General features: G+C 36.4%; 1 protein-coding gene across 1 annotated transcript in view; it reads left to right on the top strand.

The window, feature by feature from the left end:
- The first annotated feature begins 1,909 nt into the window (after window positions 1-1,909).
- Window positions 1,910-18,503, top strand: part of ZNF326 (zinc finger protein 326) — a 43,499-nt gene continuing 26,905 nt past the window's right edge. The window contains exons 1-7 of the mRNA XM_042782828.1: window positions 1,910-1,925; window positions 2,031-2,276; window positions 4,221-4,265; window positions 12,011-12,046; window positions 12,141-12,252; window positions 14,331-14,736; window positions 17,032-17,230. Of these exons, the coding sequence (XP_042638762.1) occupies window positions 1,910-1,925; window positions 2,031-2,276; window positions 4,221-4,265; window positions 12,011-12,046; window positions 12,141-12,252; window positions 14,331-14,736; window positions 17,032-17,230 (1,060 nt within the window). The remainder of the gene's footprint in view (window positions 1,926-2,030; window positions 2,277-4,220; window positions 4,266-12,010; window positions 12,047-12,140; window positions 12,253-14,330; window positions 14,737-17,031; window positions 17,231-18,503) is intronic.

Raw genomic sequence — 18,503 nt, forward strand, 5'->3', positions numbered from 1 at the left:
GAGATGAAAAGTCTTGCCATCCTCGCTTCTGAGCATGTTTACCCAAACCAAACACGGTGTCATTGAGTGGATTCCAACTTATAGCAACTTCTATTGGATGTCCAAGGCTGCAAATTTTCAGGAAGCAGACTGCCTCATTTTCTTCATGCCAAGCAGCTGATGGATTCAAACCACTGAACTTTTTTTTAGTTAACAGCCAAATGCCTTAACCACCACACTATGAGAGTTCCTTTCTAAAAATGTATACCAAAACCAAACCACAATCACTACCATTGAGTTGATTCTGACTCAGAGCGACCCCCTTCGGATGTCTGAAGTGGTAAATATTTATAGACGTAGATTACCTAGTCTTCCTTCTGTGGAGTGGCTGGTGAGTTTGAACCACTTACCTTCTGCTTGGCAGTCAAATGCCTTAGGCACTATGGCACCAGAGCTCCTACAGATGTATGGATAGGAGAGAAAAAAAGAAGGAAATAAGAAAAGAGTGGAGAGCAGGGTAAATCAATTAAGATGGAGAAGATAAGTGAAAAACAAACAAAACCCAATGACTGGTGGAGTGGATTCTGACTCATAGCAACCCTACAGGACAGCACAGAACTGCCCTATTGGGTTTCTTAGGCTGTAATCGTCACAGGAGCAGACTGCCAGGTTGATCTTTTCTCTGGAGGAGTTTGGTGGTTCGAACCCACCCAGAGGCACCTCAGTAGAAAGGCTTGGCAAACAGAGCACAGATCAGTTCTACTCTGCAACACACGGAATTGCCAAAAGACATAATCGACTGTATGGCAACTGTATTTTATTTTTACTCATCTGGTGATCACTATTTCTTCTCCATTTTTTTTTTTTTTTAAGTTTGCGGTTGAAGCTGCTTCAGGGTCATAATGCCCTGTGGGTAACTTTGCCTACTGTCCTCAACACTATTTCCAAAGTGGCAATAAGATAGTAGCAGTATGTGTGTGTTCAGATGTAGTTATCCTTAAAGTACTGAACGACCCTTCCTCCCACATATCTCTCCTATTTGTGAATTTTGATAGTACTTTATTTTGTTTGCACTGTCAGAATGCTAGTACACTGTCTTGCGTAATTCCCATAAAAAACTCAAAAACCAAAGTCACTGCCGTCTAGTAGATCCCAGCTCACAGCGACCCCCTCCTTCGGTTTCCCCAAGCAGTATCTCTAAGGATGTAAGATTTCTCAATCTTCCTTCCCAGGAGTACCTGGTGGGTTTGAAACGCCAACCCTCTAGTTAGCAGTCAAATGCCTTAGGCATTATGCCACCAGAGCTCCCATGATTCCCATATGTTTCCAATCTGTTCTCCTTTGTTCACAGAGTTCTAAAAACATCCCGACTTGCTAGTCTTCAACGCAGAAACTCCATAGTACTTTTCTTTTTATTTTCCAGGAAGTCACTATTACCCAGTAAAAAGAGAAATGTGGGCACATGGTTTACTAATTTGGGCTGAAGGAAGAAATTCCAACTATTTTAGATTCTTTCGCTCTTGCCAGGATCAAACATGGCGGTCTGCAGCCAACCCTTCCAGAGCACTCAGCACACTTTTCCGCTACCCCTGCCAGTCTTTGACGCCTTCCCGCTACCTTTGCTGTTCCTTTACTTTTCTTTCCTCCTCTGAGGCTCCTGAAACCCGGAAGAGTGACAGGCACCCAGCTTCCCGCCTCCACGCGAAAGCCCGCCCACCAAGCCGCGTCAGCCAATGGTAGGCTGCGCTACGGCGGCTGGAAGCGCCGGTCGGCTCCTCCTCTCCAGCCTCGCAGTGGCCTGTGGCTCCCGGGCTCGTAGTGTCGCTTTCGTTCGTCGGCACTCGTCGTGTGGGACCGCGGTTTGAAGGCACTACCAACCCGCCAGAGCTCAGCCCAGCGTCGCTGAGGCTGTCGGCTCCGAGCTTTCGCCATGGACTTCGAGGACGGTAAGCGTGCCCTTTGGCTGGTCGCTGTGCCAGGCAAGAGCGGGCTGGCCTGCACCGGGGGTCTGTTAAACGTCTCAAAATGGCCGCGTGGGCTTTGTTCTGCAGGCCTGAGGCCGCCCGCCCGCTGCGGGCTTAGCTCTCTGGGTCGGCCTCTTGTGGGAACTCCGCGTCCAGATTTGTGGCCTGCCCGGCGCCGGCTGCGGGCCGGGCGGTGGAGTTCAGTGCCGACCTCGGTGCGGGGAAGGACGCTCCCAGAAGCGCGAGGGCCTCGGGTCTCTGTGCCCGGACTCGCCCTGGCGGCCGAGTGTGGAAATTACCCCCCCCACACACACACCAACTTCCTAGTCTCGGGTAGAGAGCCGAGGTGTGGGGCCTTCTCCACCGTATCTCGCATTCTCCCCACAGGAGCGACCCGGATTATCCATTTAGTTAAAAATCAGCTACAGATTACGTCTTGCCACATTTCAAAGGCTTGGCCACATGATATTTCTGGTTTTCTCAGTTTAAGAGACGTTTGAAGAGTGTCTGTAAATAGGTATAGACGGGTTTATGTACAAAATGGAAAACAAGATATTTTTGGTTAGCAAACTGGGATATTTATCTACCAAATTTACCTGTTCTTTAATCCCTAATTTCAGGTATTTACGTGACCCGAAATGTTTTCCTATGGATCGTGTATGGGTGGGACTTAGGTTGGTCTGAATTCTTGCACAGTAAGCAGGAAATGTCCTTCAAATTAAGACCCGTACGCAGCCGACTGTGCTGGACTTACTGATTAGCACTGCCTTTCAGTCATTTCTCACACCAGCTCTTTAAACCATTTCACAGGCTCACAAAGTAAATGGACTTGGTCTTCCCCTCCCTTCTAAGCTTGCTCAACTTTTATAGGAAATGGTGTCAAACTAAAATCATGTGTAGTGACAGCATTAGAGAGATTTCAGAAAAGGTTTGAATGATTAAACTGGATTTAATTCTGAGTAACCAAACATTTCTAAATAAAACTAAATTCGCTAAATATCTTGTAAAGCCTCTAACCTCCCCCAGAACAATTTAACTTTGAATGAGATGTGATCTCAGCATGTGAGTCTTACTAAATGATCTTTCTTCTATTTATCATTTGTGTTTGGTTTTAATTTTATGCAACAGGGAGTTAAAGCTGCCAGATCTAAGCGTAGGAGTATTGGAATAATCCTTTTGTGAGTACTTTGAAGTTACTTTTGAAGTAAGAAGTTCAGTTGTTAGCAGTAATACACTCTCTGTTCTTGTTTGTTTTAGTTGGACTTTGATCGTTTTGATATAGATACGTTTAAACTTTAAATATTTGAAGTGGTCAGAGTTAAGAGTGAACTTTAGAAACACTGTTTTCATTGGACGTTGTGATCACGGGACTGATAATACCTAAGGAAAGCAGACTGTAAAGGGATTGGGGGTAATGGGAGCTAGTTATCTCTTCTCCTCCCCGCCCTCCCCTCCCCCTGGACAATAAGTGAATCCGTTGTCTGTAGATAATTGAAAAAAACAATAATACAATTCAGTATGTCTGCTTTTATTATTGTGTGCCTACAGTGCTAAATAGTGTCAGTGATAAATTCTGAACCCTGTCAGAAATACTCCCTCTCGCTGCCCATCCCTAGCCCCACTGCTGTATTTGGGAGATGGAATTGGACTAACAATGTAGCTAAATCTAATCTTGTGTAGTGTAGTGGGGTTTTGTTGTATCCAAATGATTACTGTGTTTCCTCTTTTTTTCTTCAGTATTTATTTGGAAAATTAAATCCTTTATAAGAATTAGTTTTGACAAGGAGATTGGCAATATATGTGTACATATAATATATGTGAGGTTTACAGCTGTACTGCATCTTAAATGGAGACAGCACAGGTGTATACACACACACACACACAAACTCTAAGGCATTTCTCAGCAAAGATCTTGACATTTCTAGAGGACAAATTAAGTGGTAAAAGAAATGTTAAACTTTTGAAAAAATTTTATTATTGATTATCAGTTGTCTCTGTCTGTACTGGGTCCCCTCATTTTTAGCTGTTACTGTATGTCAGACGTTGTCAGCTAGTCTTTAGATGACCAGTTTGAATGATGAAACTGCTATTTGGGGATGTGGTGAAGAAACGAGATGTTTCCTCAAATGGAGTATTAATTATAATTTTGTATTTTCTTTTTCTAGATAATTGAGTTAATGACATTTGAAAGTTACATATTTTTAAAATAAGTGCATATATAATTTTGGATATGATAATTACTGCACTAATTCTTTTCTGTTACATGTGTCTTCATAGATTACACACACTCTGCTTGCAGAAATACTTATCAGGGCTTTAATGGTAAGTATTTTCTTTCATTTATTCTTAAATTTGGTGAGGGAATGTATTTTAGCTCTTTTCACATCCTTAATAATAATGTAAATGTAAAAAAGTAGTTCCTTCTTATTTCGGTCATTGTTTTGCCACTTAACCTATTACTTCTCACTGTTAAATATGTTATACTATATATAATATTTGGGAGCTCTGGTAGCATAGTGCCTGCTAACCAGACGGCTGGCGGTTCAAACCCACCAGCCACTCCTCGGAAGGAAGGTTGGGCAATCCTACTTCCATAGTGATACTGCCTCGGAAACCCAAGGAGGGATCGCTATGAGTCGGGGCCGACTCGACGGCACGTAACAACAACAACAACAACATATATAATATTTGCATTGGAAATTTGAGATCCAGAAAAGTTAGGAGTAATTTTGATTAGTTTGACCCTTGTATATTTTTTTTCCTCATGGTTGATTGTTCTAAGGTGAGCATCTCCCAGGTGTAGGTGTTCAGCTCATAGGCTTATCTGTTGTTGGGGAAGTTGAAGCCAGGGGAATGAGTTCAATTGCAGGCCTGAAGAGTGACTTGAGGCCATAATCTTGGGAGTTTCACTAGTAATCCTGGTCTTTTGACTGTTGTCTGGTTTATTTGGATTGCTTTATTCCAAGGGTCCCTGATTACATTCTGAAAGAAGGATTACAAGAAACTGGCTGAGTTCTTTTTGTTGATTAAAGATTTTGATACTGAGTAATACAGGTCAAATAGATTATTGGCTTGGTTCTGTATTTTTTCTACTGATACATTTTGACTTTTTTTTTTTTTTTAAGTCCTTTGCCTCAGTGCATTGGAATGAGTTAGTATAGAAAGCTATCTAGAGGAGTACATAAGGAAGCCTGATTATTTACATAAACACGTTAGAACTGTGACTACAGAATTATATGAAATCATGAGAGGTATGCAGCATATAATTGGGTATTATTTTAATAGTTAAAAAACTTAAGGCCCTGCCAGATACGATTTAATACAGAAGTGACACGGAACAAACAGGTTTTTTTTTTTTTTTTTTAAAAAAAGCATTATATGGGACAGAATTCAAAGGCATAAAACCAGAATTACAGATTAGATAGAGACTGGCCTCAGATTATCTTTTGCACCTAGAATTGGACTCACTCCCATGAGTTAGCTCTCAATCAAGCAGTAGATAGGCCTACAAGCTAAACAGCTATTCCAGGGAAATGTACTTCTTAGAACAGTCAACTGTGAGAGATTGGAAGGACAGCATTTGATTGGGGGGGGGGAGCTAAACAGACAGGAATGAATAGGTAAGAAGGACACGGGGAAGGGCTAACCACTGGGAGGTAGTAGGAAGAGCTTTTCCATTGTGGAGGTTGTAATCAGTGTCATGAAGCAAAATGTGTATGAACTGTTGAGTGTAAAATGAATCTGCTTTGTACACCTGCACCAAAATCATAATAAAAAATTAATAAAAAAAGCATTATATAAAAGATAGGAGGGAGTGACATTAAATATACTGACTCCCAAAGAAATCAGTGTTGTGCAGAAGAAAGTTAGTTGTGATATATTTACGAAATAAAACTAAGCAAATGTCCTCGGAGATAAAGAAGACCATTTTACAGGTATATTAATTTCTATTTATCATCTCTAAGGATTTAGAGAAACTTTACATTTGATGTGAGATAAAAATGGCTCAACATATAAGAAGTAGTCAATATATATTGAAGGAATGCTGAAGAAATGGAGCCATTTATATTTTTGAGCAGGAGAGTAATATGGTAAAACTACCAAAGGAAATTCAGTTTGCATCCATAGATAGGTTAGATTTAAAGCTCGGAAATTATCTAGAAAACTATTTCATAAATTTAGGTGTAAGGATTTAAGACTCTCAATTTGGGAGATGACAATACTGATAAATATTTAAGTTCCCTAGAGAAACTAGTTTCTGTAGAACTTGCAGGAAAAAACTCATAGAACTTACAGGACTAGTAATAGAAAATAAGAAAACTCATGTAAAAATGAATCTAGGATATTAAGTTGGATTGGCTGGGACCAGTACTGTTACCAAAGAGAGCGATTTGGAAAGATAGAAGGCAGTGGTCTCTCCTAGGGTTTACTGAAGAGTTGGATTTAATATCAGAAGTTTATTTCCTTAATAATGTATAATGTTGCAAAAACATCTCTAGAAATCTGTCATTAATATTAAGATTTTTAGTAATGTATTAAGTTTAATGGTTTTCATCTAGGGGTGATTTTTAGAATCCCTTTGGAAGCTTTTTTAGAGTATATCTTTTTCAGTTCAAACCCTAGACCTCTTGAATCTTAATCTCAGGACACATGGTCCCTGGCTGTGTATGTTGTGAAATACAATTTTTTAGATTACATCTAAAGAGCACTACTTGATTACACTGAGGTCTGGATTATTATCTACATTTTACAGATGAGAAACTTAATTTTATGGATATAATTTGATTTCATTCATTTAAATATTTTTGAGTGTTTGCTGTGTATCAGATATTTTAGGAGCTGAGAATAATAACGGTGAACAAAATTAACAATTATCCTGCCCTATGGAGTTTATAGTCTAGTGAGAGCAAGTAGTAAACAAGATAAAGAAGATGGTCATGATTGCTGTGGAGAAAAATAACGCAAAAAAAGGGAAACAAGTGTATGTGCGCTGTAATTTTTAAAACAGTAACTGAGGAAGGAATCAACAAGAAGGTGACACTGAACGTAGATTTAAGGAAAGTCAGATTGCAGGTGATGATGTTATCTAGAGAAAGGTTTTAGGAAATAAAAGAAATGTAGATGCCAAATGAAGCTAACATAATTCCAACAGTATACTTCATTGTTAGCAATGTGTTTTCCAGAGACTAAAATAAATAGAAGGCATTGGAAAATATGTCATACAAATTTCCTCCATTTCTTAGAATGGATTTATATTTCCAATGACTGTGTTTCTTTCTTGCTTTGTGTCTATTTTCTTATATAAACAGTGAATTGGAAAAAAAAATACTTAAGGTAGGGAGAACAGCTGGAACAAAGGTAGAGCTGAGTACACTGTTTCAGAGAGACTAGGCTTAACTAGAGCAGATAATCTTTGCTTAGCAGTCTTTAAGAGGAGGTTAGAGTGATGAAAGGAGCTCTGGTAGTACTGTGGTTAAAGCATTGGACTACTTTAACCAAAAGGTGGGTGGTCAGTTCGAATCCAACCCACCAGCTGCTCTGTAGGAAAATGATGATACCTTCTGCTTCTGTAAAGATTTACAGCTTTTGAAACCCTATGAGGCAGTTCTATTCCATCCTGTAGATAGGGTCACTATGAGTTGGAATCGCATCACTTGGTTAGATGATGAGATGTAGCCAGAAGGCATTGAAAATCAAAGGTACTTTGCTTATCGATGGGAAGCTACTAAAAAACCTGAAAGTTTGAGAGAGTGAGCAGTGCAACTACAGGGAAAGAACCTTCCAGTCAGAGGGAGCAACAAGTGTAAAAATACGCGTGTGCTTGTATTTGAGAAACAGCAAGGGGCTTAGTATTGGCTGGAGTGGTGAACAGGTAAGTGGTGGGAGGATGGTAGATGATGAAGTTAAAAGGTGGTGAAGTGGATTAGTCATACAGGGCAGGGTTTCTCAACTTCAGCAGATTTTGCACTGGGTAATTCTTTGTTTAGGGGGCATACACGTCCTGTGCATTGTAGGATGTTTAGTAGCATCCCTGGCCTCTACTTACTGTATTCCAGTAGCTCCTGTTCCCCAGTTGTGACAACCAAAAATTGTTGTAGACATTACTTTATGTCTCCTGGGTTAAGAACCACTGGCGTAAAGCCATATACATTATTTCAAGGATTTGATTTTACTTGGATAAGATGGGAAGCCATTAGAGGGTATTGAGCATTGGGTGTGATTTTAACAGGCTTTTTTTTTTTTTAATTCTGGTTTTGGTTTCAAAGTAGACTGAATGAAGTAAAACTTAGAAGGAAAATCACCTGGTAGGCATTAATCTAGGTGAGAGATGATGGTGGCCTAGACCATAGTGCTGCTAGTAGTATGGAGGTGGCAAAAAGTGGTTCCATTCAGGAGTTCGTGTCACATTGCTAGTTATCACGAGTCAGTTTTTCCCTTAATTGTTCCACAGCTCTTCCTTGTAATTTAATCATGAATGAATTTTAACATTTATAGAGTTTTTATATTAAAGAGATAGAAGAGATTTGATTTAATCATTGACAGTTTTATTTTTCTGAGTGAAATAACTTCCTCACTTAATAGTAAACTGTTTCTTTTTATAGTTTTATTTTTAAAAATATTTTAAAATTCATTTTGATAACTTGGGAAGAGTGTTTATATATAAACAAGCAGTCATCTTAGAGCATTCATATTCCTATAACTATACTGTTTGTATACACTCTAAAGGCTTCTTTAGCTTTTTAGCTAAGTAATAACAATATTATGAAGAGTAAACCAAAATCATTGCTGTGTAAAAATATCTTTATTAAATTTTATGTACCCTACAGTGCCTGGTACATGGTAAGTGTTCAATAAATTTAGCACTTTTATGACTCCATAGAGAAATTAAAAAAACACACTGAATAGAAAAACTAAAGTATTTATTATAAAGGCAGCCATTGATAACTCTAAAGAGAACTTAGTGGAAGTAACAGACAATAAGACTGTACTTTGTTTACCTGACAACCCACATATAAGATTATTTTTTAATGTGAGGCCTTAAAGGAAAAGCACTTTTTTTAGGTGGAGGAGGAAACTTTTAATCTCAAAATGGCCCCCTGTATGAGAGATAGGAGTGTAAATTAAATTATACACTTCCCAGCTCTAAAGACAAATGACTATTAGTTTAAAACTGTGTTGTCCATTATGGTAGCCACTAGCCACATGTGCTGTACATAAAGTAGCTCGTTAATAATTTTTGTATTTTGATATGCTTTTTGTACTCTTGTTACATTAAAATTCATTGGTCTTGCACTTTGAATGGATCTTTTTTCACCATGCCTGATCCTATAAAACCAAAACCAAACCAAACCCATTGCCATCAAGTCGATTCCGACACATGGTGACCCCCATTGGGTTTCCAAGGCAGTATATATTTACGGAAGTAGATTGTCCAGTCTTTTTTCCACGGAGTAGCTGGTGGATTTGAATTGCCAACCTTCTGGTTAGCAGTCAAATACCTTATACTGCACCACCACAGCTCCTTATGCATGATCCTGTATATAATATCAAACATTGAACATTTGGGAGATGCTATTTTATTGAGTTATGCAGACTATCCAAATAATGACAGGTTTTGTATAGTATGAAAAAAATCACATTCGTTAATACCACCACCAGTCTTATAAGAAAAATCTTTTAAGTATTGGGAAGATGGCAAGCTCAGGATGATAGGTACAAGTTTTCCAAATTCTGATTTTCTCTTGAAAGCTCAAATTTTATCATTGGCAGCAAAGAATGTCAGTTGCTTTCCTTGAAGTGACAGGTTCACGTTGTTCTTTTTTGAGGAAGTGTCTGCCAGATACCAAATTCTGAAAACCACAGTTTGTCAGTCTTTCTAGGAAAAAAAAAATGTATTCCTTGTAAAAAGTGGCCAGTTTAATTCACAAACCAGTCACACAAACACTTCTTGGAGACAATTTTATTTTGTTACGCAGCAGAATTGCTGTATTTATACTACCAGTTTCATTAGTAATAGTAAAAAGATGTGTACTTAAGGATGACGATTTAAATAAAATTGATAGTTCTTTAAATAATGTGTGATGTTGATGCCATAGCCTCGATTCATGCTAAAGCACCAGCAGTATTACCTATTTGTACTTTACGTGCAACTGTCAACCCAGTGGAAAAGGGAAATGATGTCTTGGTATTATTTGTGAAAATAGTTTTGACCTTTTGGACCATGGTAAAAGAGTCCTGGCAATCCCCATGGTCAGTAGACCTTTTTTTTTTTTTTTGAGAACTCTTGCTCTAGAGTGTATTCAACATCAATAAAAATCAAATTCTGACCATCATATAAGAGCCACAGACTTCTATTGCTAATTAGAAAAAGATACAGTATTCAGCTGATAAATATTTGAGTTTAAAAGATGAAAAGACTTCAACTGGTAGATATTTAGAGTGATAGGAGAAGAGTTGTTAATGTAATGGAAACAGCATGAGGCTGGAGAAGAGAATACCTATGGGACTATGGACACATTTTTTCTCTTTAGGTACTGGTTCCTGAATCTGTAAAAGTAAAAATATTGAATTTTATGATTTTTAAGTGTAAAATGTGTAAAATTGACAAGTATAAAATGACAAGATTCCAAGTAGCATTTTTTTAAAGTAGTTGTCATTAGGGCTAGAAAGCTTTAAATGACTACAAGTAAAATGTAGCATTTTAAGTTAAAAAACTTTTTTTTTTAAGAATTAAGGTGTTTGCTGTGTATACTATTGTATTTATTCATAAATTTGAGGAGGGTAGTAATGAAGGATTTTAAAGGAATTTATAGAAAACACCCTTTAAATGGTTTTTATTTTTATTTTTCACTTTTATAAACATAGTGCCATATTTTCACATATAATGCACACATGCATATAACATACAAAAAGCATGCACAGGAAATTAATGAAGTAATTGCTTGGTTTGGAGAACCCATATGATGTGTGTGTTATTTGCATAAAAGTACGACAAATTCATTTTGTTACCTCTTGTATTTGTTTTCCATGTTAGAGGTTAGAATATCAGAAGAATTCCAGTGCAGTCAAATACACTTGGTATCCTTATTGTAGTGTTTACATTGCTAGGATTCACATTCATTTCCTTTATCCAAAGTATTTGAGGATTTAAATATTTGTTGAATCCTCCTTATTTACAGTCAGTATCACAGATTGGCATTAAATTGTGATTTTCCTTTTTAGAAATCTCTATTTCAGTTACTATGAACTTGGCTATTTGAAAATGACTGCTTCTGATTTTTTTTTTTTAATTTACATTTTGAGAGTTAAGGGAGCTCTGGTAGCACAGTGCCTAAGGCATCTGACTGCTAACCAGAAGGTTGGTAGTTCAAACCTACCAGACACTCCGTAGAAGCAATACTGGGCAATCTACTTCTGTAAAGATTTACTGCCTCGGAAACCCAGTGGGGGTCGCTATGATTCGGAATCAACTTAATGGCATTGGGTTGGGTTTGGTTTGTTTGGTAGATGCAGAAAACAGTACTAATGAAAATTTTCATTATGAAATGCTGACTATTCTTGAGAATAGGGATTATGTTAATTATCTTTTGTACTTTACAGTACCTAATACTTACTGTTACTAGTTGTCATTGAGTTGGCTCTATCTCATAGCAGTCTTGTTTATGTATTTATAACAGTTACAAGGAGCCCTGGTGGTACAGTGATTTAAATCCACTACCTGCTAGATTTACAGTCTTGGAAACCCGATGGAGTGCAGGATTGCTATGAGTTGGAATTCTTAAAGTCATCCCTTGTCAAATAGATATTGGTTAAATTGAAAATAATTCTAATTTAGAACTTTTTAATTAGTAATATGCTTTTCTTTGAAAGCAAATTGTGTAGGCAAATCTGGTTGTTTGGTAGATTATCACCTGTGTTTTTCCTTTAATTGTCTAGTATGAGTTTAACCTGAATATTAATGATAAATAATTATCTCAGAAGATAGATTTGACTATCTAGATGTTTTATGCAAAGATTCCTGAAGAGAGTGGTATATTTACATGTCCTTTTTATTGGCTCTCTTTTAGGAATGGATCGTGATTATGGCCCTGGATCTTATGGAGGTCTGGCATTAAAGGATATTTATCTAAAAATAATTCTTTTGAGTGCCAGTAGAGGTGAGCATCATTTAATTTTTTTGTTTTTAAACTCTTATAGGGATGGATCGTGACTATGGCCATGGATCCTATGGGGGTCAAAGATCCATGGATTCCTACCTAAACCAGTCATATGGCATGGACAATCACGGTGGTGGTGGTGGGGGTAGCAGGTAAATTGCTTAATCGCTTGGCCAAATAATTAGACAACTATAACATTCTGGATATATTATTTTAATTAAAGTACTTAGGCATGTTATGATACTTTAACTTCACTATTTGGTAATCAATAATCATCTTAAGTGTTTGAAGGTGTTAATGGGTGTAAAAATTATCTTAAAATTGCTGACATTTTAGTAAAACTGCAGATAAAGGAAAAAATTCAGTTTTTAGACGTGAACTTTTGTGTTTTTTTTTTTCTTTTAAACTTCTTTTAGCTCCTTATCAATCAGAATGTCCTGACCAAATGACATGAAAATATTATCTATGAACCTTTTTTTAAAAAACAAAATTTTTTTCTAAATGTACAGTATGTAAAGCGTTTTTGACTGTAAGGGGTTTAATTGAATCAGTCTAATATAAAGTCCAGTTTTTAAGAGACATTTAAGATAGGTATTCTTTTAAATTTAAAGTGAGATGGAAGGGCATATTGTAATAATAATAAAATAATTCTTTTCTTTAAATCATATCTAGGTTATTTATTGGCACGTATTGCTTATACCAAAACGTGTTCTAGGCTAGGAGCCTTATACCACAAATAATATACCATTGCTTATTTTAGTGCACTATTAAAGTTCAGATTGCATTTATATTTCATTGTTGGTATTTTGTAAAGCTTAAACTTTAGTTGAACAGTTACAGGCTTTAGAGTTGACCATATTTCAGGCAAAGGAGGTCTACTTTTTGAGGCACAAACAGTCTTTTTACTATGAGTGACGGTAGTTAGCAGATCTTTGAAGCCAACGCCCTTCCTTGTTCAGTAAATTGAAGGCTCTGGATTCCTTAACGATGGACTGGATGATGCTTACTTTCCTTATGTTTCAAGTGTTGCCACTATGGTTTAAGATAGAGAAAAACTAAAATTAACATTTACACCAGTGTTACTTATGTGATAGATATTTTTAACACTGTAGTTGGAAAGAGTGATGATTTTTATATGGTTACTAGGATTCAGAAGTAAATAGAGCCTTCTATTTAGTAATCTGTAAATAATTGAATTAATACAAATTTAAATGCTTTAATTGCCATATTACATTGTAAATGTAATGTATATAAACTTTCTGTAGATGGTGTTGCTTATATTTCTTGTGTAATGTGGGCCTTTATAAAACTCTTGTAAGATATTAAGCAAGTTTTGTAATTCATGTTTTGGATTTGTGAGAAACAAGATGATTTGTTTCTTTTGTTGACTCTATATAACCATGAGGAGACAGTGTGCTCCTTTGTAAAGAACAGTTTTATGTAATTTCCTGTCAGGAAATAATGTTTCAAATAATTAAGGACATTATAAAATATATTCTTTGTCATCTGCCTTGAAAATTTATATGCAGAGGATGTATGTTGGTGATCTTTTACTTTTATGTTTTATTTTGTGTTTATCCATCTAGATTTGTTAGAATTACTAGTTACACGTGAAAAGTAATTGAGGATTGATTATTGACATTGACCAAAGTTTGGCAGTTTGTCTAATTTTATAACCAGAGATAATTCCCCAAATTCTGACAACTACACGTGCAATGAAGCAATTTCATGATACAGATTATTTGGGATGCAAAAGGATTTGTTCGTGACACAAATAGCCTACATCTGTGTAGTCTTCAATTCGTGTCCCAATTGAAAGCCAAACTGTCGTAAATATTTTATATTTTAATACTGGAGATGGATTCAAAAGAACATTTCAGTAGCTTATAAACTTTAGCAAATGATTTTTTCCAAGACTAGGGCTGGGCTTAAATAATGACGGACAAATACTTTCTTTGTAATTAAATAGAAAAGCTGCTAAAAGGCAGATTTTTAAACTAAGGTTTATTAAACTCAATTCCTATTCAGAAACTGACTCAGATAGCTTTCTATCTGGTCACATGTTGAACTGCCCAGCCCTAATCAAGCGTCAATAGCATTAGAACTGTGCAAACCAGTATGGTATAAATGAATTTTAGTTGATAAAATGTCAACTGATAATTTGTCTTTTGAATTGTCTAACACTAGTAAGCTTACTTTTGTTTTTTCCCTCACTGTGCAACTTTTCCAGGTTTGGACCTTATGAGTCTTACGACTCCAGGTCTTCTCTGGGTGGGCGAGATCTGTACAGATCTGGCTATGGTTATAATGAACCCGAACAAAGCCGCTTCGGAGGTAGTTATGGTGGTCGATATGACAGCTCCTACCGGAATAGCCTTGACTCTTTCGGAGGTAGAAACCAGGGCGGGTCTAGCTGGGAAGCACCTTACTCCCGTTCAAAATTGAGGCCTGGGTTTATGGAGGACAGAGGAAGAGAGAATTACTCTTCCTACAGCAGTTTTTCTTCACCCCATATGAAGCCTGCGCCTGTAGGCTCTCGGGGGAGAGGAACGCCTGCTTATCCTGAAAATACGTTTGGAAGCAGAAACTATGATGCTTTTGGAGGACCATCAACAGGCAGAGGCCGAGGCCGAGGAGTAAGTACAACAGAATCTTTTCAGATTCTTTTCACTAGTCACTCTTTTAAACCCTTTCAAGACCATGGTTTACAACTAGAATAAGCACTGTTTATCCCAGTGTATTTTGAAGCAAAATCTGAGTCATAAACATAATTTTTAGGTTGACAAAAAGTTTTTCTGGTACCTCAGAAAGTAAGTGGCAGTGTGAGATGATTGTTCATGAAGTTTTGCCAAATCTCCCTTTACTGAAAAGGTGTGGATATTAGGTTTGGTCTAAAAGGGGTTAAAAGGAGTTGCATTTTTCCTTGTGAACACTAGCAGTTTTGCTGGTGGGACAGTTCTTGGATTATTGTAAAAGGTAACTGAACCCTGTGAGCTTTGAGTAGGTTAAAGGTGCAATGTATGATAAAATGTTCACACTTTGCTGCTAAACTATGGCAACTAGAATTTCTTCAAAGCTCCATATTTCACATTAAACACAAGACAGTAAAAGTTGGTGATAGTTCAGGGTAGTTGAACCATGTTTACAGGATTATGAAGTTGATGTGTATAGTAGGTTGCAGAATGATTTGTTCAGTTTGATTTTGCTAACTCACCCTCTTACATTATGTCCTATTGTAGATTGTTTTATTTTCCCTTGTGCCACTAACTTTACTTTTGAGGAATAATTTTCTCCTTGCACAAACATGTTTTTGGCCTCTTCCTAGGAAGTAATGTTTTTGTAAATCATCGCTTAAACATACTAGTTTGCAAGTGTTTAATATCAGGGGCTATTTAGTGGAATGATTATGTCCTGTGTCCGTAAGTAACTTGATTGATAAGAAATTTTACCTACTGAGTGTATGTAGATTGTGGGGTTATTATGTAGTTCGATAATATAAAGAATATTGTATCTTTGTTACAATGTAAGATTTTTTATTTTTATTTTTTAAGTCAATGGCTCTTAAGATTCTCTTTACAGAGGAGAGTACTTCTGATAAAAATGTAGTTGAGCACACGTTTTTTTGTCTGTTCATCAGTGTAGTTGGTTATACTTGTGTGGAAATTTTGCATTTATAACAGTTCATCTTTACTTACGTAAAATGCATTGCACCTTTAATGGATAGTTAATAAAGATTTTTCTGTTGTGACTATATGTATTACCTGGAAACTTACTTGTTAAGATCTGTAGGTGAGATAGGTGTACCTACCCAAATGTAAGCAACTGACATGTTGCTTCCACCATACTTTATAATTGTAGGTTTATCAAAAATTGTTGGGGCAGTAGACTTGGACTTAGAAATTGAAAACCCATCCCTGTTTAAAAGTTTGGAAAAGATTTTCCATTCTGTATATTATTTCAGGCAAAGGCTTTTTTCCTAATGAGACTTCAAATAAATTTTGTTTTCATGATAATAAAACAGATAATTCTTTACTTTGTATTCACTAGTCTGAATGGGATTTTTCTTTCTTTTCTCTTGTTAATGAAGTAGATGAACTGATAAGGACCTTCTTTTTTAATCTTCACTTGTACAATTCCCACTGGATCCTTCTCTTCAGATTACTCCTCAATCTTTATCTTCTAAAAGTAAGGTTAGAATAAATTACTGTGGACATGTGGCCTCTTGGTGTAGTGGATTTTGTTAATGACGAGAAGTTGAAGGGACACAAAGAGTCGCCTGGTTGCATGACTCTTCGTCTGTATACTTTTGCTTCTTGGACTTTGGGTCAGAGTATGTTTCTATAGGTAAGAATGGGAATGGAACGTCAGATGCAATTCTTTAATCTGAAGTGTGTCTTGGAAGTTGATGCATGGTTATGCTTTAACTCTCCTATTTCATGCTAATGTTCCATCTAGCCTTCTTATCCCTTTTTCAACAGGGAGAAATCCTAAACGATTTCAGATTCTTTTTTTTTTTTTTTACTTTAAACTACAGATACGGTCTTCTTTGTATCTTAGTTTTAAGCCAGGTTTTAGTAAAATAAAGATTTCTTTTAAGGTCAATTAGGAACTCTGAAGAGGAGTTGTCAGAGAGTTGTACAAGTGGTAATACTCTGTCAGGCACATATGTTCTTTATGATCTCAAGTATTTTTGAATTGTAAAAATAAAAAAAATGTAGAAAATATCCATATTTGCTCTACTGGAATTAACTGGATTTGAGTTATGTAACAGTAAAAAGAGTTTTTCAATGTGTTTATTCAGAGTGGACATGTAAAACTAAAGTTGTATTCTGGGAATTCTCAGATGAAAATTAGGTTGATAAAATAAATTTAATATTCTTACTTTAACTTTGGAAAATATGCTAATATTTCTTGATTTGACAAATTTACAGCATATGGGAGATTTTGGAAACGTTCATAGACCTGGAATTGTAATTGATTATCAAAACAAACCCACTAATGTAGCAGTTGGTGCTGCAAGAGGAATAAAGAGAAAAATGATCCAGCCATTTAATAAGCCCGGTGGAACCTTTATCAAGAAGCCCAAACTAGCAAAACCTGTGGACAAGATGAACCTCAGCAAATCACCCAGTAAGTAAGAAACCATATTATACTTGTTCAGGATTTTTAAAAATTTTTAGTGCTTTTAGATAATATTTTTCTTAAGTTTATATAGAAAAACTGTGAAATAATAGTAATAGTAAAAATTAAATCTGAATCAAATTTAGTGAGAATATTTATTGGTTCACAATTCAGAATTTCAGATGAAATGCTCAGGCCTTTCAGTTCTGCATCATTCTGGGATGAGGATATAGTAACCATCTTGTTTGCATTTGTATTTCAATTTTTAGATAGTAGCAAATGTGCTGGATTTTTCAGCTAAATCAAGAATACAGATTTATTTGTTTACTGCTGTGTTAAGTTTTTGTATTACAATCTACCACAAAGGTTTACAGACTTTGGCCTGTGCTCGTACTGGCCTTTAAGCTAATAGGGGTTTTTAATATTTTTACAGAATCGTATAAAGGACGACGACAAAAGAATATGTGACAAAGACCATAACGTGGCTCACATACATGAGCTTTTATATAATTGAAATGACTTTGATTTTATTGCTATAGTGTATATTGAATTATTGCTAAAGATTGTGCTTTCTGGCACACGAGAATTGTGACTCAGTTTTTTTAAGATGACACAAAAGCTCAGCAAACTTTACTTCTATATATGTTACCCTAACATTTTTCCATTCCCGTCTGTTGAATGCAAGTTTATTAATGTGGTATTTTGTGAATCCCTTAGTGCACGGGTTTTTAGTTGTGAACATCAAAATTACCCAAAGAAACTTTTTAAATTTGCATGCTCTGGTCTACCCTCTCTTCCTTAAATCCTGATACAGGGTGGGAACAAACTATGTATATTTTGTAAAGTCTTGGTATATGATTTTAATTCAAACTCCTTTCTTGGGTTGTTATATTTATTATTGGAGGTATTGTTGATGAAGGAGTATGTTATATCATATAAAATCCACTATATGAAGATCCAAGGAAGAAATTTTTCATGATTGTTGTTAGCTGTTGTTGAGTCCCCTCTGACTCATGGTGACCCCATGCCCAGTGGGACATAATGTTGCTCAGTCTTGAGCCATCTCCATGATTGGGAATCTGATGTTGGAATCCTTAGAGTTTTTATTGGCTGGTTAGTGTGAAAATTCTGCTGAAACCTATTCAGTATCATAGCAATGTAAGCCTCTACTGACAGACAGACAGTGACTGTGCATGAGTTGCATTGGCTGAGAATTGGGCCTTTGTCTTCTGCATGGAAGGGGAGAACTCTGCCACTGAGGCAAAAGCCTCAGAAAATAGTA

Source organism: Orycteropus afer, unplaced genomic scaffold (assembly GCF_000298275.1).
Source record: "Orycteropus afer afer isolate SDZICR_OR568_19922 unplaced genomic scaffold, OryAfe1.0 scaffold00482, whole genome shotgun sequence".
Classification (NCBI taxonomy): Eukaryota; Metazoa; Chordata; class Mammalia; order Tubulidentata; family Orycteropodidae; genus Orycteropus; species Orycteropus afer.